General features: G+C 39.4%; 3 protein-coding genes across 6 annotated transcripts; 1 reads left to right on the forward strand and 2 right to left on the reverse strand.

Moving 5' to 3' along the window:
- Positions 1-267: 267 nt before the first annotated feature.
- Positions 268-6745, reverse strand: cnih1 (cornichon family member 1). 2 transcript variants are annotated; one of them, XM_026151383.1, is made up of 6 exons: positions 6521-6745; positions 3734-3802; positions 3432-3479; positions 1200-1312; positions 941-1084; positions 268-590 (listed from the first exon to the last, which is right to left on the reverse strand). In XM_026151383.1, exons 1-6 carry the CDS (start codon positions 6599-6601, stop codon positions 563-565), a joined length of 483 nt encoding a protein of 160 aa, XP_026007168.1. In that variant the 5' UTR covers positions 6602-6745; the 3' UTR covers positions 268-562. The 2 variants fall into 2 exon arrangements, with proteins under 2 accessions (XP_026007168.1, XP_026007169.1); XM_026151384.1 differs by lacking the exon at positions 3432-3479 and having other exon boundaries at positions 6521-6742.
- A 353-nt stretch (positions 6746-7098) lies between these two features.
- On the reverse strand, positions 7099-19116 carry gmfb (glia maturation factor, beta). The gene is given in 8 exon segments (XM_026151382.1): positions 7099-10399; positions 11859-11932; positions 12043-12125; positions 12287-12336; positions 12550-12599; positions 13209-13305; positions 19017-19043; positions 19045-19116. Coding segments are annotated over 8 exon segments (525 nt in total). The 3' UTR covers positions 7099-10327.
- Positions 18781-25299, forward strand: lgals3a (lectin, galactoside binding soluble 3a). 3 transcript variants are annotated; one of them, XM_026151373.1, is made up of 7 exons: positions 18781-19069; positions 21301-21318; positions 21409-21703; positions 21749-22122; positions 23101-23189; positions 23610-23766; positions 24198-25299. In XM_026151373.1, exons 1-7 carry the CDS (start codon positions 19067-19069, stop codon positions 24351-24353), a joined length of 1092 nt encoding a protein of 363 aa, XP_026007158.1. In that variant the 5' UTR covers positions 18781-19066; the 3' UTR covers positions 24354-25299. The 3 variants fall into 3 exon arrangements, with proteins under 3 accessions (XP_026007158.1, XP_026007156.1, XP_026007157.1); XM_026151371.1 differs by having other exon boundaries at positions 21409-22122; XM_026151372.1 differs by lacking the exon at positions 18781-19069 and adding an exon at positions 20441-20937 and having other exon boundaries at positions 21409-22122.
- The last annotated feature ends 968 nt before the right edge of the window (positions 25300-26267 follow it).

Genomic DNA, 26267 nt, shown 5'->3' on the forward strand with positions numbered 1-26267 from the left:
GCAAGAACAAAAGTCTGTTTTACACTCCGCTGTTCATTTTAGTCATGGTAATGAGTCACGTGGCAGGTGTAAATTGGCTTTTAAAGCCCGGGATCTTATTCACAGAAAAAGCTAATGCAGTTCAGCACACAGCTTAGATTCTCACAGATAAATGCACACCTGAAAATGTCTACCTAGTCTGTAAACACTCAACAGTTGGGAAACGTGATGAAAAAAAAGCAAACTTTATTTTCAATCCCAAGCATAAAAAAACAAAAAACAAAAAACAAAAAAAACACTATTAAAAAAAACAGGGAAAAAAGAAGAGAGAGAAAGATGTGTCCATTCAGGTCTGTCCGTATTTTCCATAAAAGCTTTGTAACTATAGTGCTATGAGAGGAACACTGCAACCAGGATTCTCTTAAAACTGGCTAAATGTTTCTGAAATGACAGGTTTGTCCACTTGGAAATGGCGTCTTGTGTTGCTGAAAGGTGGTCTCCAGCAGGTCCAGTGCTCCAGCACTAAGATCATAGTGTCTGGTCGTTTACTGTACATGCAGGTCCTTTTGCTTCATCGCACCATTTAAGAGCTCACCAGAACGTAGATCATCCTGTTGGAGAGAACAAGAGGAATATCTAAATAAGCATCAAGACTGGTACATAAATCCAAAAATTGTTGTTTGACAAAGGAAGACTGAGCGCCTTTTTAAAAGCTGCTGGTAGGCAGATTTTAGACAGAGCCATGCTGTGCTGCTCTCCTGTCACTACTGACTGCCTCTACCTTTCAACGAACAAATAAAGTGGTGTCCGCCTCTCTGACAAAACTACCCCAGGATCAACATATCTTCATATCCACACATTTTTTGCACTGCAAACAATAGCCGCCGTAATGAAGTCTAAGTCTCAAAGATACAAATGAAAAGTAAAGTAAAGAGCAGAAAAATACAAGTGAAAAACATACCCGTAGAGATAGTAGAAGAATGACAGGAGGTAGAAAGCCAGTTTGCACCAGCCTTCTTTTTGACAGTACGCCAGGATGTCAGCGTTCATGATGGTTGTTGGGTCGTAAAGTCCTGGACAGCTCATCACAGGTCTGCTCATATACCTGCAGAAAGGCAAACATGAAAGCAGCGAGTTACACGCAGATGTGACTTGTTTACAAAGGTTTAGTTAAGTAAAACCAGGTGTTGACTCTAGGATCAGTGTTTTCGAATACGTACCTCCAGACATGATAAGCCAGCAGTGGTAAGTTGAGACAGAGGGTGAGCCACTCGGCCGCACAGAAGAACATCACGCAGAAGAAGAAGTGGATAAGATACTCTGGGAGCACCAGCTAAAGGAGCCAAGGAAGAAGACATGTCAATATTCACATACAGCTGATAGTTCAATTCTCTTGTTCTAATTCTGACTTAGTAATGTACTGTCTAAACAAAGTTAATCAATCCACTCAATGTGTGGAATAAATGCAGAGACTTAGAAATTGAAGCACACTGATCAGAGGACAACACAATGTGATGTAACGAATCCTCAAAGGTAATGAGTCCTTTTTACAAGGAGAAAGCGGCGCTATTTAAAGAAGCAGACGTCTAAAAATTGCAGTAGCTGAAAGAATACAAGAGAAGGACTGAATCACAAATGAACTCTGGTTAAGCTATAATTTTGTGCTTTACATGTGCTATACAGGCCTTTAGTGAGGTCCAGCTTCATCTTATATTATGTAAAACACATAAACACTGCCTTATTTTAACACATGAAACAGGGTGAAAAATTAAAATCATCCATATGCAGATTTTAAGCCATTCCTCACTTGTTTAATGCTTACAAAAGGTGCCACAGTGAAGCCATATGTGGCTACGCATTGAGAAAATTAATTTGTATAATCGCCTCTTTTAGTCACTGAAGAAACATGTGGTGCTTGCATAATTTTTTTTTTAATAAACTGTTGCAAATGGATAGAGAACATGGTTAATTTCCCACCCTGGTTATGTCATGCATTATCAAGTGTGACCACAATTAAAGGGGGACAAATTGCTCTGAAGAATATCTGCGCATCCCAACATCGACATTTTCTGCAGTGAGGGTGAACCTACAGATCATTCCACTTCCTGACAAGCGCACTGGACAACACACCAGAGAAGGACCATGCTGTGAGCACGCTTAGCATTGTCGATGCAGCAGTCTGCCTCAGGTTGACAGAGTTCGAGCTGGTTGCGGGGTTCAGGGGGGCAGATGGAGGCGCCACATGGAAGCCATGCATTAAAAATAAGAGCAGAGGGCGGAGAGGAGGGGGCAACCAACAGCCCACAGATGGAAGGGTGAGGGGTATGTGGGAAAGAGGAAGTTGCAGGAAGGACGGGACGGGCTTTAAATGTGCTGAAATCCTGCACTGTGCTGCCAAATACAAAACAACTGCACAAAAAAATAAATAAATTTATTGTGCCAACTGAGCTGAGAAAAAAAGAGGCCAAAACTGCAAATCGGACTGTGGAGCATGTCAAGGCTTAAACGTAGAGGAACCTTCACTTTTCAGCTACGAATCACTGACCAATCAGGAGCTCTAAATATTGCTGAGCTGGAGAGTGTTTGGATTCTGCAGCCATCTGTTCTGAACCGCAGGTGATGCGGGTTAGAGCCAACACTGAGATCATAAACAGTGGCCTAGGTCTGCTAATTGCTGACTCAAATTGTAGCATTCACCTTGCAAAAAAACAAGTTGTGACATGCATTTAAGAAAACCGATGATTGAAGAATAAAACAAGCTGTCTTGGAAAAATCAAACACGCAAAGTATTAAAAAAAAAAAAAAAGGGGGGGGGGGGTTTTACAAAATCAAAAGACTAGTGTTCGGGCTGCTGTGATTCTATACCATCCTAACAGTTATGTGCAAGCTCTGCCAGAACTGCTGTTTCAAATGGAAAACAAGATACCCATCTCTCAGAGTTTCCTGGGAATACTCTATACTTGTAACTATATGCAAACAAAGGGTAGGTTGTAGTAAAGATCATGCATGTTTTGAGCATTTGCAAGTCTTTTCAGTTAACAGCTATTCTTAATTCATAATCAATAAGGAGGACTGTTCGTCCAAGAGTATAGTGCTTACCCACTGTTAGATATCCATTTGCTTCTACGGCCAAAAAAAGGTAGTTCAAGAAAGCTGAAAACATGCCTGTTAGCCAGTGCAATCAGTCTGAAGCTGAACTTTGAGGCGTACAGGAGAGAAATACAAAGAAGAGATTGAAAAGCCAAAAATAAAACTATAACGACCGTGTAGGTGGGGGGAGGAAATAAAAAGGATACAGGTGAGGCACAGGTGGCATGTTGTCTAATCCCGAGCTGAACCCTGACCTAAAGATTAGTTAACTGAAAAGACGTTTGCAAACACTTCCCCGTGCAAAATGACAAGACTGCAGACTGAGTTGGACTTGAGCGGGCATTTTAAAGATTGGTACAAACCTTTAATGCAATTTTGACTCTTTTAATCTTTTTGACCTTTTCAACTGTCTTTTTGTCGTTAAAAGTGGTTTAAAAAAAAAAAAAAAAAGCAGATAAGGAAAAACAAAAAGGCTGTTAGAGTTTGACAGCTGACAAGATCACTGAAGTTATAACAGGCAGGTTATTTAGCATAACAGTGCAGAGAAATGAGAGAAAAAGACAGATAGGTGGATAAAGTTGTACTAAAATAAAGAGAACATCTTTCATCAGAGCATATCTGCATGCAAGGAAGGTATGATAGCTGAAGAGGTGAGATCACTTACCGGATTTAAAGTGTTACATTGATCTATAGGATTCTTGTAGTCAGTCTTCAGCTCATCGAAAGCGATTATCTGAAGGACCAAGGTGATCAATGGTAAAATGTTAAAAACAGAGACTCAGAGGACAGCAGGTGCAATAATATTTTACCAGGTTACACTACCCATACTGCTCTTATATACCTTCACAATAAAATTTGATTTAATATGGATAATGCCTTGTATACTGGTGCTGTATTTACTGACTTTCAAATGGCTTTTAATACTGTGGATGAATATAAAAGCAATAGATTTAATCAATAGGTGACAAAAGGTCACCAGCTGGAAATGTTACTTGTGGTGTACCACAAGGATCTATTTCAGGTCTATTACTTTTCCCCATCTACATTAATAACAGGTCTGAAGCTCTGTATTGTGAACTTTTTCCCCCTAATCCTAACAATATTTAACTAAAATTCTAATCTGTTAGCCTCTGACTACAGGAAAATAAGCTTTGACTTCCTCTTAGGAAAACTGAAGTTATGCTTTTTGCCAGTAACTGCAAACATAACAACGGTAGAATTCTGTTAGCCAAATGTGACTCTGTTTGAAATTAGCTCAACTAATCATTTAACACATCTAGGAGAAACTAAAAATGTATCATGTATAAGGTAACTGCAAAAATTCCACTCCTATAGACAAAATATTAATTCATCTCAGTAAAACAAAGGCAAATGATAAATGATCTGTTCTAGTCCAACCAAACTATGACTATGCATGTCACTCATGGTTAATGGCTTTCAGAAAAGACTAAACCCCAAGTTATAATCAGCTCAAACAAACTCATCTGCTATACCCTCAGCTATACCCTCAGCTTTGTGGCTGGGGCGATTGTGGCTCAAGAGTTGGGAGTTCGCCTTGTAATCGGAAGGTTGCCGGTTCGAGCCCCGGCTTGGACAGTCTCGGTCGTTGTGTTCTTGGGCAAGACACTTCACCCGTTGCCTACTGGTGGTGGTCAGAGGGCCCGGTGGCGCCAGTGTCCGGCAGTCTCGCCTCTGTCAGTGCGCCCCAGGGTGGCTGTGGCTACAATGTAGCTTGCCATCACCAGTGTGTGAATGTGTGTATGAATGGGTGGATGACTGGTTGTGTAAAACGCTTTGGGGTCCTTAGGGACTAGTAAAGCGCTATATAAATACAGGCCAGGCCATTTGACAAACTTTAGCATAGAATAAAAGCTACTTTTACCACATTTTTGATTTGGCAGAGTCTTTATGCTGGATGTCCTTCCTGACACAGCCCCAAAGGGATTTCTATCTCCTCCCGAAATCAAACAGAGGATCATTTGCTTGTTAGTAAATGATTCCTCTGCATCAGGGGTGTCAAACTCAAATACACAGTGGGCCAAAATTCAAAACTGAAACAAAGTCGCGAGTTAACGTTAATATTTATTGAAATATATTTATTGAAATATATTTATTCCAATATATTTATTCCTCCAGATATAAGAATGAATCTTTTCTAATGGACTCAAACACGTTTTGCTGAAAAACTGAATATGGAACAAGCAAAGCTTAATACTAAACAATATATATATTAGCTGTATAATACCTGTAGGCCAGCTCTAATAGTAATTTGGTATGGCTTTGCGGGCCAAATGTAACTAGGCTGCGGGCCAAATTTGGCCCACGGGCCAGAGTTTGACACCTATGCTCTACATTAAAGTGGTAAAATATCCCAATAACACGTATAATATTCACACCAAAACTGCTCCCTTATTCTTTCGCTTGCAGTAACCAGAGACATGTTAAAAAACAGGAACAAAAAAACTTTAAGATGCAGCACCATCTTTAAAAAAAAAAAGAAAGCAGAATCTAAACAAAATAGGTCATTTTATAGAAAATTAATTTACTACATCTTCGGGTATTGGGTAGGTTGTGGCTCAGGTGATAGAATACTTGTCAGGTATCCTTCGGCAAAATACTGAACCCTGATTTCAAGTGTGGATACAATCAGATAAGCTAAATTCTCATATTTAACTTATTTGTGAGGCTGATTTGTTTGAAACATGGTTTGAAATACTTAGAGAGGGTCTTTTACAGAAAGGAGTAAGATTACCTTGTATGATTGTATTACTTCAAATAAGCTTTTTAATCAGTGATATGAATGAAAATCAAAGAAAATTAGTATTTGGTTTGCATTCAAAAGCAAATTGCATGTTCTCTGTCTTCAAGTTATTTATTCACAATACAACAGGTAAGTTCTCCAATATGACCAGCCAGAAGCAGAAAACTGAAGATATCCAAACTGGAAAGTTTATTTATCTATTTATTTATTATTTATTATTTATCCCAAGCCACGTCACTGATTACCTCAATCTAGTAAATGACTGAACAGCTAGTTAATTATTTACAGCTAGTGCTCCAAACTCCCCATGCTTACGTTGGGGTTGTGACTGCAAAACCTGGCGGTATTACACAATGCAGAGATGTGACATGTCGATAAACACATGACAGCCAAACGTTAGCTTAGCATGCTAACTAGCCAACACTGCACTCTGAGCTGGCAAGCGATACAAACAAAATAAAGGGGTATAAAACATGTAAAAGTGGTGTTGAGCTCTATATGGATGATGGGAAATAGTTTATTAAAAACACGTCTTGGTGTTAAAACTGCTAACTTGTTGTCCTAGCCGACCGGACAGGGTGTGTGCCATTCATTCCCAGGCTTCGTTAGCTCACTGTTAGCCCGTCTTTCTCATTCTTTCTACTTTTACGTCCGCACCGTTTGGCAGGCGACCTAGAAATGTGTACTTACATGCCAGATAGCGAAGAAGATAAGCGCGGCCGTTAGCAGCAGTGCGAGCATGTAGCAAAAGGCCGCGAATGTGAACGCCATTTTTCTCCGGTTCTGCTGGTCGGTTCCTGGCTCGATCGGCAGATGATGCAGGCAGCTTCCCAACCGATTACTGCTTCTTCCCCTTCTTCTTTGAGTGTTAGTGGCTGCAAGTCAACCATCTTACAGCAGGGTGCGTTACCGCCACCTACTGGACCATTTACTTATCTGAAATCACTTTTAACATGCATTAGCGCCATCTCCTGGAATTTCTTTCTGAACTTCGGTGTTTTCTTTGTCTCCTGGAGTCCCACAGTTTCAGGAATAGTGTCCATTGTGTGGTTTTCTATCCAGGTATGCTTTTACTGCATTGGTAGTGTGTTTATGATCATTGTTGTGCCTAAAAATGAAGTCAGGGCCAATCAGATGTTGTCCAGATGGTATTACATGATGGATCAAATTCTGATGGTACTTTTCTGTGTTCAGACACCAAGACCATCTCTGATGAAGCTCATATGACCATTTCAGTTTGAAAACAGCAGTCTCTGGAAACACATGGGTAAACATCACTGTCATTTTATTTGGACAACAGGACAAGACACTTTTATAAAGTATGGGAAAATACAAATATCTCAAGTTTCACTGATGCCACGAGGCAGCTGGTTATGACAGATGTTTCAGGTGGTTTTTTTAGTAAAAAGGAAAGAAAATAGAATAGGCATTTAATCAGAGGACACCGAGCGCTGACAACACAATTGCAGGTTAAAGTAAAAAAAACAAAAAAAACCACTAGAGGCCAAAAACTATATGCGTTCACCACATAAAGATAAAAAGCTGTTAGAGATCCACAGGACATAACCAGATACATGGCTCATAACCAAAGGGGGCTCTTAGTTAACTGGACCTTACATTAGGGAGACTGAGTTTGATACACGATGAATGGACAGTTTCTTATACATCCCATTTAAAATAGCAACAGCAGAGGCTTTCTTTTAGAGAAATTAATGTCAGTTTGGGCACACTTCAGATATCACACCTGACGACTGTGATGCAAACCTTTTATAGCGTTCATGTGCAAATAAACGATGTCAGAGACTTTGTGTAGCTGTTCAGAAAGCATCGGTAAAGCCTTCTGTAAGGCTTACTTACTTTAAAGCATACACTTCTTCTACAGTAGCTCTCCACATTTTAGAGGTCTTTAGAATTTAGAAAGATAAATATATTCACATCTAACCCAGTACATTGCACATTTCAATTGCATTGAATAAACAGTGTTCATTTCAAGCTGTGCATATTCCTGAATTTACAGACTTTCTGAAGGGTTTTTCAGGTCATATAAAGGTCATTTAATCTAGTGGATTTGTGTTTTTCTGCTATTAGTAGACATTAAAACAAGTGATTACACTTATGTCCCCTTTGCTCCTGTTGGATAAAACCCTGCCCTTACGAATGATGCACGTGGAGCAGTTTGATTGTATGAAAACATCTTTGAGCCAGATCTCTGGGAGAGTTTCTGTTGTTTATGAGGGCATAGACGCCATCAGAGAAAAACAGGTTTTGGCCTTGCAGCATGGCCTTGGTATGGTAGCCTTTGCAATATAATATCATGCACTATCTGGAGAATTTCTGGGCTTTAATTCAGCAATATAATTCAGGGTAAAAGTGGACATTTGTAGTATTATAAATTAAAAAAAGAAGTCTGCTACTCGGGTCACTTACTACTGAGGTTACTCCTGTTTTATCACAATAAAACCAGTCTGTATTATCTGCAATACATGCATAGTACATTCTTATACAGCTTTAACTATCTGGGGCTGGTCATGCTGCTACTAATCCTTTGGGTAGTGTGCTGCACTGGCTTAAATACTGACAATATTCAGCAGGGAACCAAAAGCCAGGAAAAAATGCTGTCCCTTTGGGGCATGAAAAGCCAAATACATCCGTTTGTAAAGTGTTTGAGCTGTGTGCTCCAGCACAATGTATTTTAAAAATGCTCAAAGCTAAGAAAAATTGGGTAAACAAAAACTACAGACTGAGCTGAGGATATTAGACATTGGCACAAAAATGAGCTGCTGGCACATTCAATACATAAATATCAGCCTTTCAAAGAAAAAGCTACACCGGTCAAATCCCGCGTCTGCATGGAGAATGTAAATCGGCCAGATGCTGTCATTTACCTGCCAATTCTGGCACATCTGGCGTTTGGAGAAATCGCAGCCGTCATTCTCAAGGCTGCGACAACCATGAAGCAATTCACGTGGCTTTACATACGGATTTAAGTACGACATTCATAAACACCAATAACAGTAAGAGCTATAATGCACGATAGGAGCTAACAATCACCCTAAAGACACAGTAACCCATTTAAACAGAGTTGCCCAGTAGATTAAAATGAGGGCGGGAACTACCGCCCTGTGTAATGCAGTGTAATCATCACTGTCATGGTCGCTAGACAGAGGTTTTTGTGTGTAACTGTTCACATCTGGAATGTTTCAGTGGAAAAATATCGTTTTCCTGGAGTGTTGGATTCTTGTAATAAACATGCAGGTCGAACGCATTACCCACAATTCACACTGTTTTTTTCTCTCCTCTAAACAGAGATTTAAAAAAAAAAAACAACCTGATGACAGACTAACAGGGTTACATCTGCAGCTAAATAAGCACCACTCAAGGGCTTCTGCCAGCTTGTGTTCTTGTGCACAGGAGAAGGTGCAACGCATATCATATAGATAGATGTATTAGTGTTACTGTAAATTATAACTGAAATGCCCTTGACTAAAGGAGAGACGGAGTAAAACAAAACAGAATTGTAGCTATGATTGTTCCGAGGTTCTGGCAGGAAGTTTGTCTTTCACAATAAAAGAAATGAAATGAATATAAAGTATATACTTAGCTAACCCTAGAGACACCAGAAATAACTAAATATTAAAAAAAGACTCTCAGATTATTAAAATCTAATGAACATAAAACGGTAAAACTTAGGAGGTTCTGAGTGTAAACATCTAGAAGAAACAGAAAGTGTTGTTAAAAAGTGTTCGAATTCTTTTGAATTGTAGAAATGGTCAATTTCTGCACTTGAAGAGCAATGAGAACATTAATTCTAGGGCTGCCCCCCCAAACAAAGACTTTCTTAGTCGAGTAGAAGTTGCAATTATATGTTTCTCATATTAATTTAAGTATTTAAATGTGTATTTTAGGAGGGAGGGCTGAGAAAGAAAAGTGATAGCACAGTAATAACACTTATCCTATTATCTCAAAGTAATCCCACCCTTTAGATTTCCTGTTCATAATATGCAACTATCAGCCAAAGAGCTCAGGGAGTAGCTGTGTAAACAATAGTATCTGGCACAAATAACTGAGTGTCAGTGTCAATTAATCATGACTTGAGTCTTTGGTTGACTAATGGGGGCAGCCCTCGTTAATTCAAAACAGACACGTAAGAGAAATATGGAGAGATTGTATGGAGACAATAACAGACCTGCTTCAAACAGTATGGTCAGTTTTAGGCTGCCAGATCGGTGAGGTTTAATAAGTGCCAGAAATGTTGGCAGTCACAGAGAAGCATTCAAACTCTTGTAATTGTGTGCACCTTCTGGCATCTTATGAGTTGTACTGAGCGTTAAACGCCACCGAGCAGGCCTAAAACAGACAACTGCAAACACTATTTAAATCAGGTCTGATGCAGGGAGGAGGGAAAGGTTAACTGTGGTGTGTTGTCTCCAAGAGATGTCACGAGTTGTGCAATCAGGATTCTCCTCGTATCCCAGACCCCTGGAGGAGGTGATGGGTTTAGCGAAAGAATCCAAGTTTCTCTCTAAGCCATTCCTCTGTGAGGTCCTCTGTGTTTCTGATCTCAAACACCTTGAAAAGAAAAGGAAGGACTATCACTTTCTCACACGGCTGTGGGGGAGTTTTCACCCATTTTTCTTTACAACATTGCTTCAGTTTATTGAGTTTGCAGGTATGAGTTTATGCACAGCTCTCTTAAACTCCCACCCCACATTTCCCTGCATTTCAATCTAGTTAAGGTCTGATCTTTGACTGGGTCATTGCAACGCCTTGATTCTTTTCTTTTTCAGCCATTCTGTTGTAGATTTGCTGCTGATGTTGGGATCACTGTCCTGTTGCATGACCCAGTTTGGGTTAAGCTTTAGCCGTTGAACAGATGGCCTCACATTCGACTCTAGAATACTTTGGCATACAGAGGAGTTCACCGTGCAGACCCACTGACTGAAAGGTGCCCAAATCATCACCCCTCCACCGCCGTGCTAACAGCTGGTACAAGGTGTTTGTGTGTCTTTCTGCCTAAAGGATATTGTTCCAGACGTCTTGTGATTTCTTTAGATTCTGCTTTGCAGACATAAGTTGTGCTGCCATGTTCTTTTTAGAGACAAGATGCTTTCTCCTGGTAGCCCTTCAAAACAAGCCATACTTTTTCAGTTTTCTCTGATGAACATTTGAAATGCATAGTGAGGCCTCTATGGACTGAGATGTAGCTCTTAATTTATTTGCAATTTTTCTTAGCATCGCATGCTCTGATCAGATTTGCTGCTATCAGTTGATCAAGTGATTAGCAGCACTCCCCACTTACTCTGTGTGTAGGGGAGTACTTAGTTTTTCACAAGGCTACACAGACCCTGTGAAACTTTCTTTTTCATATGACTACATTACATGGCAATCTACACAGCAGTTCTTGACATATTTCAGTTTGGACCACAGTGGTGGGCTGCACTGCGCGTCGATAGATCTATGCAGTTAACACAACTGATAGAAGTAATTCAAATTTATACTACCAGTTTATTTAATTTTAAACATTAATGTGGCAAATACAAGAATATAAGAGCTGCACCAAATACACCCATGACACTGGCTCATTTCATGAAAAAAATATCCCAAATATGGACAAAAAATATTCTCAACTACCTCCTCCTTTAAGTTGATTTTTTTAAATACAGTGTTTTAAGCATTTCTAAAAATTTACAAGGTCTCAAAGTCACATGGATTTTTATACATTTTAATTTGTGTTATTTCTTTTTGAGCCCTCATAATTTCATAGGTAGAGGAAATAGCCACATTACATTTAGAGTGGGCTATATCATTTCACCAGTTTGATGTCAGCAAAGTGACATTAAACTGGTGTATCATAAAAGTCAAGTCAATTTATATATAAGCACATTTAGAAACAACAGGGATTGACCTAAGTGCTATACAACTAAATTGAATAAATCAGAAAAGGAAAAATACAGAAAAATAGAAAACAAATAACACAGAAACAAAAGAAAAATATCAAAACTCAGTCTTATTTAAAACCTTTACTAACCTTGGTCAGCTCGACAGTCTGCACCAGCTTGTTTTTGCTTCCTGCGTACATCATCTGCTGCTCTGGTCTGCAACCTGCCAAACACAAAATCAGCAACTTTGACAAAAGTTTAGCAAACAGTAGTTACCTAAGTTTTGCTCTAAGTGTACGTATATTTAAAAAGTAATCTCAGAGAGGTTCATACCCACGGGGCTGGAGAAGATGAAGCAGAGGGGATAAGACACACGCCCGTCGTCATGTTCGTACTTATAACTGTAGACGATAAATGTTCCTGGTGCTAAGGACTGAAACTAACCAACATAGATAGATCACATGTAAGACAAACCCACCGCCTAACCGTTCCATGTGACATATAGGCTGCTTACAACGATTATAATTCATTTTATGCTGATAAAATATTGTTAAAATAAGATCTATTCAAAGGATATCTTGGCTGTCTCTCTGGCAGCTCGTCCTTTAGATCATCAGGAGAAATATCCTAAAACAAACAGAAAGAGTTCAGTTGACATTATCAAGAAAAGCAATCATCTACTAACATCCAGCACCTGGCAGGCTGTCAGGTCAGAGCTTAATGAGTTCACCGTCACTTCTTTCAAACCATACACTGCTATCTAATTAAACATTTAAATTTTAAACCTGATTTTTAAATATTGTTGAATGTATTTGAAAGATAGAGTAATATAAAGCTCACCTTATGCTCTTCCTCCAGAATAACCAGCTGCTTGTCTTTATCAATCTTCACTGAATGGTACAACAAGAATATAAAAGCTGCATTAAAACAGTCACATTTTACAAGCAGTTGTTTAGTGCTTCAAAAATGATGATGATCAAGGGGGGAAAAATCAATATTTTGGGCTGCAAAGCTCTAAAACGTGACCGTGAGTCTGAGTCCATGTCGTGCAAACAAACGGCTAATCCCATTTGACATTTTGATCCAGAGATGGATCAGGTTTGATACACACAGCCTGCTGAATTCGGAGGCAACTCATTCTTTCCTGCATACAGAACAGCAGCTACCTTAAAGTTGTATCTAATACCAGGAACATTTTCTTTTGTGCTATATTTATAACATTTGACTTTAACTGCAACAAACCACAGAGAATTGTACAATCCATGTCAAACCACAGAATGCTCACAATTACGTTGTAACCACTGCTGATTGAACTGCTGCCCATCTTGCCGAGGACACTCTTTTTTGAATCTCAAGAGTCACACAAGTTAGCAATCTAGAAGCTCTACGAGTATTAAAAGCTCCCTAGTGGAAAACAAAAAACGAATTTCAAGTTACTCCGATTTTTATGACTCAGATTAAAAATTCAGGAGAGACACTGCTCAGAGTCTGTGACTTACTGATGATCGCTGCATTGTTGGTCTCCTTCCGGAAACGAAACTCCTTCAGCTTTTTAACCAGATCTTCATCCACTTCACACACTACCAGTGATTCACTCTGATCCGGTGTGGGAAAACAAGGCAATGGAAACAAATAAATGAATTTCAAATACATTAACAATTTAATATACAAGTCACTCGACACACAAATTAAACTGTATATTACTTCTTTGGGGGTTGATGCAAAGTTAAACAAAAGTTTATTATCTTTATTTTTTATTTTGTGTGATAAGCAGTTGACATATTAATCATTCAAGCATTTAAAAGGGCACCTATGAAGGAATTACAGTCAACTTAGCAAAGAACTATCATATATCTACAGCTGATGAATGGTATTTTAAAGAAACAGGAAAAGAATCCACCAAAGACCTGTAACTCAAGACCAGAGATATGCATCTGGCCCTTCACCTGAATCCTCATACTTTTCACTCAATCCTGATCAGCAATGGCCTCAGTGGAAGGGCAACTGTCAAGAAACCATTTCTAACAAAAACAGCTACGGTGGAGCTACGGTGTTGGTGATGTTGTCAAAAGTGTTAGTGTCAGATTTTGATCCTACCATCTAGAAATCAACTGATATGCAACAGCTGATTTTTTTATATGACAATGATCCCAAAGGAACTGTCAACATTACTGAAGCAGTGTGGGATCATCATGGCAGAGAACAGAAGAAAAGGCAGGCAGATTTCAAAGAAGAGCTTTGAATAACTTTCAATAACCCTGGAGAACTATTCCGAAAATTACTGTTGTGGGATTTCTCTTTAGTGTATTGTCCTGTAATGTATTGTCTTGCTTTCATGTTACTTAGTTTAGTATGGGTTGTGGGATCTCTCTTTAATGTATTGTCTTGATGAAATGCCTTCATGTTACTTAGTTAGTATTAGAGATGGCACCATACCACTTTTTTATGTCCGATACCGATATCATAAATTTGAATATCTGCCGATACCGATATGAATCCAATATAGGGTTTTTTAATCAACAAAACTGTTTTTTAAATATCTTGCTGCATTTTGTATAAGTTCATACTCAAGTTTAAAACAACAACTACACTAAAGCTATTCTGTTATACCTGTATGCAAAAAAAAAATATTTCATAGTTCAGCAATACTGATCAATCTAATAAACTTAGACCTACACCATCCTCCCTATTCTGGTATTTTAAAGAGTACTTAGCATAAATATTAAGCAACCTAACTAATAGGGCTCCAACTCCCAGCAACAACAAAAATAAATAAATAAAAAATAGGGAACCACCCCTCACGCGCCACTTCATGATGCTTAATCGACGTAATCAACCTTAATTTGATGCAGTGTGAAAAAAAATGCACAGAAATCAATTATTTTTCAAGAAATATTAAATAGATTCAACATCTTTCTTCAACAAAATTGCAGACTGCACAGATGGTACCTTCCCAAAGGGAAAAGTACTATAGCTTACTAGGGTATATTAGACTTAATAGTTACTATATACAGTAATTGACTTCTATTCATTTTACATCAAATTAAAACTTTGGGTGTCAGATAATTATTTATTAAAAGCTCGACATTTTAAATGAGAATAAGAAAGAAAAGTATGTCTTTGTGCCCCCTTTTCCCTGTTAATGCCCTATCGGCCCCCCTGGCTAAACTTTGCTAGATCCGCCCCTGCACAGTTACCAGCGTCAGCTACGTAGAAAACGATCCTCGAGTAGAAAGTAATATTAAATACATTCTAACAACAGCTGATCAAGCTTAAACGTTCTGCTGTTGTTCAGCCGCTGGTTTCCTCTTTCTGGTGCAAAGTGGGCCAAAAGCAAACAAGAGACACGACTGGCGACAGAAAAGCCGATCAGCTGATCGTTAAGCAGTTTCATGATTGAAGTAGCAGCAAGAAGAGGCAGTCACTCCATATATCGTTTGTTAAGCTTAACGCAGGAATGCTTTACAAACATTCAGAGATGGACTTACACACTTGCTTTACTTCTCTCGGGGATAACTTTGTCGGAGATGAAATTCCGGGTTGCTAGCGAAGCTCCAAATGCTATCCAGACCACCCACAGGTCCTGCATGCCACAGCCGCTCTATCACGTGATGCATACTGCTCCGACGTGCTAACGTTCTGAGGTGAGTTACGGCGTGTTGCAAGTTTTGTGAGGTGCTTTCATGATATTTAATGGATCGGATTACATTTTTTATTTTTCTCCGATATCCGATCCAGTAATTTAGGTCAGTATCGGACTGATACCGATACGTAATATCGGATCGGTCCATCTCTAGTATGTCTGGTTCACACCTCATTCACGCTGGGAAACAGACGGTGAGAAACTGGTGAATGTCTCCCAGGATGCGGAAGCTGATAGAGAGTCTGTCTGTTTAGAGCCAAGGTGTGAACTGCAACTGTAAAAGCCTTTTGTTCTGTGACTGTAAAAGGACCTGAACTGTTCATTGTCAGAGACGACTTTCAGTGCCCCCTGACTGACTTCCCTCCTTAGGCATGAGATAGCTGAAATAAAGGTGTTGTTACAACTCATCGTGTCTGCAGGCTTTGGTAATTAAAATTTCCACAACAGTACTAAAAGAAATCACAAGAGAGCTTGGCTAAAAGAGTTCAGACTGAAGAATAAAGGCAGTATTAAGTATTCACATAATTAAGTTCATTAGAATTGTACAAACTCTGTTTTTGCCTTACATACTGTAATTCCATGCATGTTTGCACATTTCAATAAACTGCCACACACATTTCACGTTTCACAAAACATAAAGACATGAGGGGGGCAGCCTAAAGTACTGTAAAGCAAATATTCTAGCAGCGCCATGATGAAGTCAGAACATTCATATATGATTGACTTTTTCCTGATGTGAGGTAGATGATTTTATATAGTCAATGATACTGTGGTTTAATAGTTCCAGACTGCCGGGGGATTACCATGATGCATGGGTCTGCTGGAGGTTTCTACCTGTTAAAGGGAGTTTTTCCTTCCCACTGTCGCCAAAGCGCTTCTTATAGGTGCTCATATGATTTTACCTGTTGTATTATTGTAGGGTCTATCTTACAATATAAAGCGCCTTGAGGCAACTGTTGTTGTGATTTGGTGCTGTATAAATAAAACGGAATTGAATTGAATAATGAAGTGGAAAACAGAAAACACCGCTATTACTGCATTGATGTGATATTAGTAACAAAACACAGTTGCAGTAGTACATATAAAGAGCATCTTACACACTGTGACATTCAAGCAGAAAATGAAATCAGCAGAAATTTTACATTCATCCTAATCTACTGCTATATGTGTTAATTTTAATTAATATTTGAAGACAGCTTATCGGTAAGAAAGACAGCTGCAGAGTCACAGATTGTGGCTTTAAGTGGTTTTCATGCAATTTACTACTTTGTCATAGCAGCTATATCCTGAATTAGTGAGCCAGGGTAAAAAAAAAAAAAAAAAAAAAGAACAAAAAAACCCACCAATGCTGGTGCAATTTTTTGTTTTGTGTAAATATTTCTGTCATGTTTACAGTTCCAACCTCAAAACGGAAACTCCATGTTTTGGATTTAAAAGATTTGTACTTTCGTGAGGAGCTTCACGTCTTCTTGACCTCTGCTTAACTTTGCTGTGTCTTTGTGAGATATGTTATCCTGTGTTTGTGTATAGTAGTGTAATAGAGAAAGAAAGGAAAAAATTATAAAACAGAGGCTTTTTAAGAACACCGAATAATCAGCATGTCTCTTCCTGCAAAAGTCCAATATGATGCACAGGATTTCATCCAAAAAACAAATAAATCGATTAAATTAAATGAAAAATCAATGCACCAGCCTGAACAGGATTTCATTTCTCTGAACCTTTGTCACGTCCACACACAACATTACATAACACCATCATAAAGACATGAACTCTCCACGAGTCTCTTCAGACTCTCTGAAATCTATAATTACACCTTGGAGAACAGATGGCTGGTGGGAGTCAGGATTTCACTGAGCTCAAGGAAAGATCTTCATAGATTAAGAGGAGGCTGGAGTGTCTGTCGCTGCTGGGACTCTTTAAAAACAGGATGCATGGGGAAGGGATTAGGGACAGCCAGGACAATGAAAGCTGGGGATGGCCAAAGGGTTACTTCTGGTTCAAATTCCTCCAGTCAATGACAGCTAGCTCATGAGTTTGGCTGCCAATTCAACCAGGAAATGAGAGCCAGTTAACTTAAACCACCAGTTAATAATGGACCCGGTGTGTTTATGCAGTAAATCAGTAACACTGCTCTAATGAAGATAGCTGAACTGCCATGACACGCAGCGAAAGACCCAGAGGGAAACGAGATTCATCTGGACAAACAGCCGAGCTAACGTTAAGGCAGCTCCCAAAACCCAGACGTGTTGAAGCACATCAATGCAGACTGCTGCATCAAGCCACCCGCGCCCAGCTGCAGGAAGTGCAACAGCTTCGCCTTCAAAATATAAACATGCACAAACTTGCTCTAACCTCATACTAAATAATGTCTTGTTTTCTTCATTTAAACACCTAAACTACAAATGTTTAGTTGACAATTAAAAACAAAAACCAAAGAAACGTCACTTCTACACCTCATGAACTTAAACTACTCTTTTTTTTTTTTGCCTTTTCTATTTTTATTATTAAATATATTGCAATGTTCTCCTGAATTATAATCAGGCTGCTCTAAAATGTCCTTGGAAAGGTTTCAGTTGAATAAGTTAACTGAGACGAGGGAGAGAGCGAGAGAGAGACAATATTTCTCCCATACTGGCTTCCCTTGATTGGCTCCCTGTTAAATCCAGAATTCACTCTCAAACGACTTATTTACTTGTGGTTCCCAAAGTTTCTTAAAGTAGAATGGGAGGCAAAGCCTTCGGCTTTCAGGTCCCTCTTCTTTGGAACCAGCTACCTGTTTGGAATCAGGAGACAGACATCCCGTCCATTTTTAAGATTAGACTCTAAACTTTCCTTTTTTTTTATAAAGCATATATGTAGGGCTGTATCAGGTGACCCTGAGTCCTGGTTTAGTTAGTCTGCTGAGGGATGCACTGAGTATTTCTTATTCATTCACCTCTATTCACTCTCTGTTTATCCACCACTTTGCATTTAATCATTAGTTATTATTAATCTCTGGCTCTCTTCCACAGCTTGTCTTTTGCCCTGTCTCCTTCCCCTCCTCCCAAATGATCATGTCAGATCGGCTGGCCCTCCTTTAACTTGGTTTAACTGGAGGTTTCTTATTGTTAAAAGGGAGCTTTTCTTTCTCACGGTCACCAAGTGTTGAGGTTTCTTTCTAATATTGAAAAGTCACTAAAATATAAAGTCCCTTGGACTAATTTTTGTAACTGTTATTGTATTTAATAAGTGGTATATTCAAGAAAGTTAAATTTTAATCATTGAGTGCTAAAATTAAGACTATGTGTCTTACAAATTCATAATTTAGTGGAGATAAGCACCACAGTGAAAACGTACAAAGCACAAAATAATCTTGATCCAAACTGGATTCAGATGTTGTGTGAAAATAGAAAGACAACGTGTGAATTCAGAGGGAAAGGTCACCTGAAAAAAGGAAAAAACAGCGTTCTGGGTTTTTTATTTTGAAATTCATGGCAGGAAACGCGTCACTTATGCTACGGCTGACTTGACAGGGTGGAACTAATGCCATGCTAGCAGGCTAAAGCTAGCCAATCTGCGACCTTACTTTTTCCTCAATAAACTCCGCATCTGCCAACAGCACACGATTAAAACGCAACGACGAAGCTCGCAGCAGCTCACTTGCAAAGAAAACCGAGTAACTTACCATTGTTGTGGAGTTAATAAATTCCCCCGGAGCTGCAGCGGCTGTTCTGAATGGTAGGGACGCTTTCAGTGTTTTTTCGTTTTTTTCCACCTCACATCATCTTGTGACTGGTTTGACCAATCCCATACAGGCGCCCCCTCCTTCAAAAGTTTCCTGTAAATCTGTGCTCAGTCTAATTTAGAGTTAAATTTGAGTTTGAAATCCAGCGTCTTACGTTAAAAACACTGCTAAGTCATTTTTAAACGACTCATACTCGTTACTATTTAAAACAGTTGATACTTCTGCTTATTGATTCCCACCTAGGCTGTATTTCCTGCTGGGACATCAATACTGTTTCAGTGTAGTTAATTCAATATGACCTCAACTGAGAAATGATTACTTATGCTTTTACTTGGAATGCATGATTAGAACCTTCAGAGTATTTCACTAAATTAATTTGGTAATTATTTTAAACAAAGTGAGATTACTTATTCTTAAAAATTATGTTAAGACATGACAAACAGTGTTTGGATGAATAAAAGTGAGGCTTTCAAACTGTAACTAAAAGGAGAAGTGTTCTGTAGTTTTATAGAGGGTGGTAGGAAATATTTCCTTTATATTAGCTCAGCAAGTCTGTGGCCACACTTCAGAACAATATTCATTATATAAAAACTATTTCCTTTTATGTCTACAGGCTCAGTCTCTTCAGAGTGTAATATTATTAATCAAAGTATAATAATAAACTATTATTAATTTATTATATTTTAATGTTATGTGGAATATTTTAATTATTTTTAATCAAAGCTGAGTACCAGATTCCACACAGTTTCCGCTAAAGCATAACATCAATTTTTTAATGCTAACATTGAGTTGTTTTGCTTTGTGCGCACATATACTAGAGATCCCGGTAGAGCAATTGAGACCCGATTTCAAAATAAAAGTGATCTCTAGGTTAACCAGCACATTTACATGAGTCCAATATGAATCCTATAATCATGAAATAAATAACAATAGAGAAATAAAAATTATTTTAAAAAAGGTGATATTACAAATAACAGAAATATTTGAATATTACACATAGTAACTATAATCACATTTAAAAAATAACATTTAATGAGATGTGTACGGCAATTACAAGTAAAACCACTGTCCAACAGACTAATTTTAAAATTAAAAACCAGACTTCTGTGGAAACAGAAAACAGTAATTTTGATTGACAGTAAAATTGATATTTTGTAATATTTGCATTTCTGTAATGTTATGTTTTTTATATGATTGATAACGTGTTGGTTAATGTTAAACTCACGTTCGCCTTAAGATTGCTTTTGTTTTGAAATCGGGTGTCAGTTTCTCTTGCCGTAGAACTTAGTATATACACACAACGCAAACCAATTTGTGTGCTGGTTTGTGCTCGAAAGCGACCATTTCTTACCGTAATTCCTAGAATACATACACATAACACAACTGACGACATTTGTCCCCTAACCTTTAGACTAGTTTTCCTCTGGCTCTCACTGTGTCGTCCCCAGCTTTAAAAGGCAAACCTGACACACCTTAACAGGCTGACACGGAGTTTTAAAGTTATGTCTGCAATCGTGTTTAGTTAGGGTTAGTTTATTGGTTTGTTTTAGGTATGTGTGGTCGTGATGTTGAGGGGTTAGGGAGTAAACTGTACCAGCGAGAGCTCTTACAAAGATAGAAGGCGACCGGCTGTCTGTGTGTTTTCCAGCCTGAACGCGCCCACCCTTCACAATACGTCATCAGTGAAGCGCGTGTGCGTGCCTCCTTTTCAAGAGTTGTAGTTGTGAAAGCAGATAAATCGTTAGCTTCTACTTGTGTACCTCGGCAGGCTAAGTTAGCGAGCTAACTGGTTCCCACAGCTGAAGAAATCCTCGCTGCTACCCGCCGTCTTTCTTTGGAGAGGAGTCCATCTTCTAGCGAGGTAGCATCAAAATCTAGCTTTCAGCAGTTTTTTCCTCAGGCACCATGAAGCTAAAAATAAACAAACGAGCCAGCGTTAACTAACAGTTAGCTGCTGCCAGCTAGCTCGCTAGCCAACTCTAATTTAATTTATGACAGTTTTTGTGACTCTCTGCCCTGATTTGTAGCCTGGACTCAGTGTAACATCTGTATGTCTTGCCTTAGTAATCTTTCATTGAGCTGGAGTTTTGTCAGAAAGGTTTTTGAGGATGGAAATATTGAGTGTGTTGTTACTCAGAGCCTTTGTGTGCCACCACTGTTTGACAACTTGTTATTGTCAGTTGTTATAACTACCTAATAAAGCTTGTCTCTTGTTTTGTTGTAGATCATGGATGATTTCTCGGTGAGTTCAAACAAATACACATTTTATTTTTATTATGTTCAATTAGCTTACAGTTTATTGTACAAGTCACTTCCTTTTACTCTTTTATAGCTAGCAGATGCCTTAGGAGATGATACTACAAGCCAGGCTAAGAAAATAGGCAACAACAACCCATCTGCCCCCACTAGCAATCCTGCACCTCCTTCAAACCCAGGATGGCCTAGTTCAGCTCCTGGAGCCCCCACCCAGCCCTCTGCTCCACTCGACTACCACGGTGGATCATCTGGCCCAGGGGCACCAGGGCAGTTTCCCTTCCCTTCAGGTCCTGGAGCACCAGGGCAATACCCTGGACCTCCTTCAGCACCTGGTGGGTTCCCCCCTGGTCCTGGGATACCTGGACAATATCCACCTGCACCAGGAGCTCCAGGTCAGTTTCCTTCCGGCCCTGGAGCTCCTGGGCAGTACCCTGGGCAGTATCCACCAGAAGGAGCTCCAGGACAGATACCTGGAGGCGCTGCTCCTTACCCAATGGGACCATTTCCTTCGGGCCCCGGAGCTCCCCCTGGCCCTTATCCAAGTGTGCCTTTCCCAGGTGGCCAGCCAGGAGGCAATGGCATGTATGGGCCAGGTGGTCCAGGTGCATTCCCACCTGCAGCTGGACCTGGTGCTTTCCCTGCATTCCCCAGCGGAGGCTTTCCCCCGATACCACCCGGTTCTTGGGGACCACCAGCAGGTGGAGGCTTCCCAGCTGCCCCTGGTCCCTTTGGCCCTGGTCCGGGGCCTATGGGTCCATATGGTGGGCCTGCTGCCCCAGGAGGGACACTGGTGAGTACTGGTACTTTAATGCAATATTGCTTGCTGCATTTTCCTGCTTGTGTGCTTCTCTGGTGTGCAGTGGAGCATCTGGTGTGAAATTCTTTTAGAGTAACATAATCCTGTAAGTGGTGGATAAAGGAAGTTAGTCTTATTTCTTTGCTGCTGAAGGAGGGTTAATGTATTTATTTATGTTTTTCAATAACGGCGGAATTGGGATGATTATTTCTGTCTCTTTGGCTCTGCTGGGGTGCTAAACAAATATAAAACAGAATAATACAGTATTCAGAAGCAGTTCTGAAAAATGTATTCTTGTCTTTCAGCCCAGATATAGGCCACCGTATTAAGCAATGAGCAATGAACTCAGCTTTTCAGTTGGACAAGGACATCACTTCCAGAATCAACATATGGTTTGATTAGTGCCAAAGACTCAATATATACATAATATTCAACTAAATTGCTCAATGTATTGTCTTAATTAAGTGCAATATGATATAATTTACACTTTTACTTGACCCGTGTTTACGGCATCATGACGCCTTTTATGATCTCTAATAAAATTATGAATTGATCAAAACACACTTGTAAGTTGTTTCCATGATAATAATAAATGGGGTTTTTTTGTTTTCTTTTACTTTGCTCAGCTGTTGTAAAAATATAGTGAATGTACTTTTCTGTCATTGCCATGACCCGTCAATGCTACTTGTGTAATAGTGCTGGAATAACCGAAGGATATAATGACTCACTTGGGTGTTGCTGTAGGAATGTGGGCAGGGTCAAAGTTTTGAACAGTGCTTAAATAAAATTCTCTATTATACGTCATTCGGCATGCTGCTGTGAATTGCCAATTTAAGACTCAGTGATCAAATGTTTTATATGTGCATATTTTTCTTGGAAATCATAGAATTGCATTGTGACACATAAACTTAATATCTACACTGAGAACAGTACATATATTGTCACGGTTTAAAATGGAAGTATTTCTTGCAGATGGTGCCCTACGATCTCCCTCTTCATGCTGGAATAATGCCGCGACTTTTAATCACAATAATAGGGGAGCCTCTTCCCTGTGCAGACAGGTACAGTAATCATCCAACATCTGTGCCTGCTAATAGCAATCCGAAACCTGATTCCTTCAACTCATACTTACATAATAAAGGGGACCTAGTATACTTATTTTCAGCTCCAAATGTTTATTCTTGGACGCTTCTAGAGTAGAATAGTTCAAAACAATCCTTATTTGTCATGTACTGAGCCTTGGTATAGGATAAATCTATTTTAACACCTTAAGCTTCTGATTGGCTACCCCTGTTTGAACAGCAGGTACCTTTATATGACCATGTTATATGAAGTGAGGTGTAATAGGTCTCCTTTAAAACACATCTATGATTTGCACTGTGGGAATACTCTTTAAAATGTTTACCACCATATTATGTTAAACTGATTAGCAGCAGCATTTCTTTCTGCTAATGCTTTGCTTATATGGGTTTTTTTTGCAGGTTCAATGTTGACTTTATCAAAGGTCCAGACGTAGTCTTTCACTTCAACCCTCGTTTTAACGAGCAAACAATTGTTAGAAACTCCAACTTAGGCGGATACTGGGGACCTGAAGAGCGGGAAGGAGGGTTTCCATTTGTTCAGGGACAACGTTTTGAGGTAAGTTAGTATAAAATCTTTTTCTTTTCTTTCTTTTTAAAATTAGCTGATTAGATTAGGGAGATGACATTTAACAGAGCCCTTGAATTTAACCAAGGATTTTGTTCAGCTTACACCAGTATAATTTTTCCTTCATGTCAGTGTGATATGGGCATAAATGAGCATGTTTATGCACATTTTTATGTGGTAGAGCTCTGACTTCAGTGCAGAAAGTGAGGCTTTAGGTGAGGAAGAAGTGGGTGGTGTAGAAATAATGGAGGACAGAGACATAAGGAGAAGGAGTTGATGAAAATATGATGATGAAAAGATACAAGTACAAATGTTAAATGGGGAGATAAAGCATACTATGCACGTTGCTGGACTCTAGCCACATACTAGCTACGTTCTGTCAGTCTACCAACCAATTAATTAGCAACTGGTGTCCCCTACAGCTGAAGATCCTTGTGGAAGAAGACATGTTCAAAGTGGCGGTGGACGGCACACACCTGTTGGAGTACGAGCACAGAGTCGGTGGCCTGGAGGAAGTGAACCTCGTGCGAGTGTGCGGAGACCTCGTCCTCTACAGCGCTGCCCCGAGCATGATCTGAACCCACAGCTGAAGCACATGCTGTACAGGCGACCTGAGTCAAACTTTACCACTGTATTTGAAATCCTTTTTAAATACTTGGTCGCATTGCAAAGCGCAATCGTTGCCTACCTGGCACATTTGTCACAGAACAGCTGTACGCCATAATCCTTTTCTCTTTTTTTTAATAGTTGCTCCAATCCAATTAATTTGGTCACATATGAGAATTTTTAGTGGTAAAAGAGTTTAAAAGCATTTAAAATAGGTATTTTTGGGAGAAAAATTAATTTATACTTAATGAAAAGATTGTAGGCTAAGAAGAAAGGCATGACAAGTCCCAAACATTTCAAATATTTTCCACTGGTATCTTGTTTTTCCGTTTACATGTAATCATTCTAAGTCTCTGTAATTGCATGAGAGTGTGATGCTGAAAATCATTTCTTTTTTATCTGCTGGCCTGCAGACGTGCTGTACAGTGGAACAATGATGAGGTTTCTTAAAATGCACAGAGTAATATAAAGAGAATGTGTACTCAGGCTGGAGGGTCAAGAAAAGATTTAAAGAATTATGATTTCATGTTGAAGTCAAAACCCTGATGGTAAAAAGACATATTAAAGGCTGGTATTAAAGAAAAATGTGGAGGGATGGGGTCTCTGTTTGTTGCCAGCACTGACACTGTTGAGGTTATAAATTGAAAGGAGCAACAAACAAGAAAAATGACTGATGGAAGAAGATTGTTTACTTCCCCTGAGCTTCTGACGTGCACTTATAATAAATACAGGTTACCCCATGTAGTGTTTCTGAATCTAAAGCCAGGGAATCAGTTCCTGTGTTACTGATGGTGTAAGTTTGTGTGTTTGACTGAATTTATATATCGTGCCCCCTGTGGTGCAAGTGCCAGATTCTGATGTTAATAGATTTGACTACAGTTATGCCACTCAGTACAAAATAAAAACATTTCAACCTTGGACACTTTGCTTACTTATGCAACTCACGAGGGACTCTTGTATGTGTTGCATGTATTTCTTGTGTCTTCATGGCTGTCTTTGGGCCACACATTGCAGATCATGTTTTGGTTGCTACTGTATCTATAACAGGATTTAGACCAGAAACATCCACCATTCAAGATGATTTTTTACCTAATTTCTGAGATGAAAAACTCAAAATCAAATTTGATGTTTTTCACAGCAGTAACCGCCATTTGTGTTGAACCTGATTGAACCTTAATGACAGGGTGCCTCATGCTGTGGGCAGAAAGACCATCCAGGTTAACAGTTTTCTGGTATTTTCAGTGCTGCTACATAACCCGAGTGAGCTTAAGTTTCAGGGCACAAACTGATAGCCAGACGTTCTCCTTCAGGATTTCCTGGTAGAGAGCAGAACTGTTACTTTAGGGGTCACCACAGAGATCATCTTAACCCTCTACATATCTTCCTTTACTACATTCATGAACCTTCTCTATTTGGGTTTTCTGCCATATTCCATGTCCTTTGTCCCTCCTCTTCTCCACCCACTTCTCCCTGCCTGCACTTTGTTCTTAAGCTCTCTTGTGCACCGTCCATTGCTTTGGATGGTTGGCTGTAGGTATTTAACTCATCCAACTTCACTACCTCTATCCCTTGCAGCTTCACTGTTACACCTGTCTCCTTCTCGTTCACACACATGTATTCTGCCTTGCTTCTACTCACTTTAATTTCTTATCACACCAGAGCATACATCCACCTCTCCAGACTCTCTTCCACTGGCCTCCTACTCTCAGTAGGGCTCACAATCTCATCGTTCACAGAGCCTGCTACTGGACTTCATTTGTCAACCTGTCCATCAACACTGCTTTGCACATCACTTTTATTCGTGGAAATCTGTACCAGTACATTTTCCACTGCCTAGCTATCTATACAGGTATGTCACCAACACCCTTTCCACTCTTTACATCTGT

Source organism: Astatotilapia calliptera, chromosome 19 (assembly GCF_900246225.1).
Source record: "Astatotilapia calliptera chromosome 19, fAstCal1.2, whole genome shotgun sequence".
NCBI classification, from domain to species: Eukaryota; Metazoa; Chordata; class Actinopteri; order Cichliformes; family Cichlidae; genus Astatotilapia; species Astatotilapia calliptera.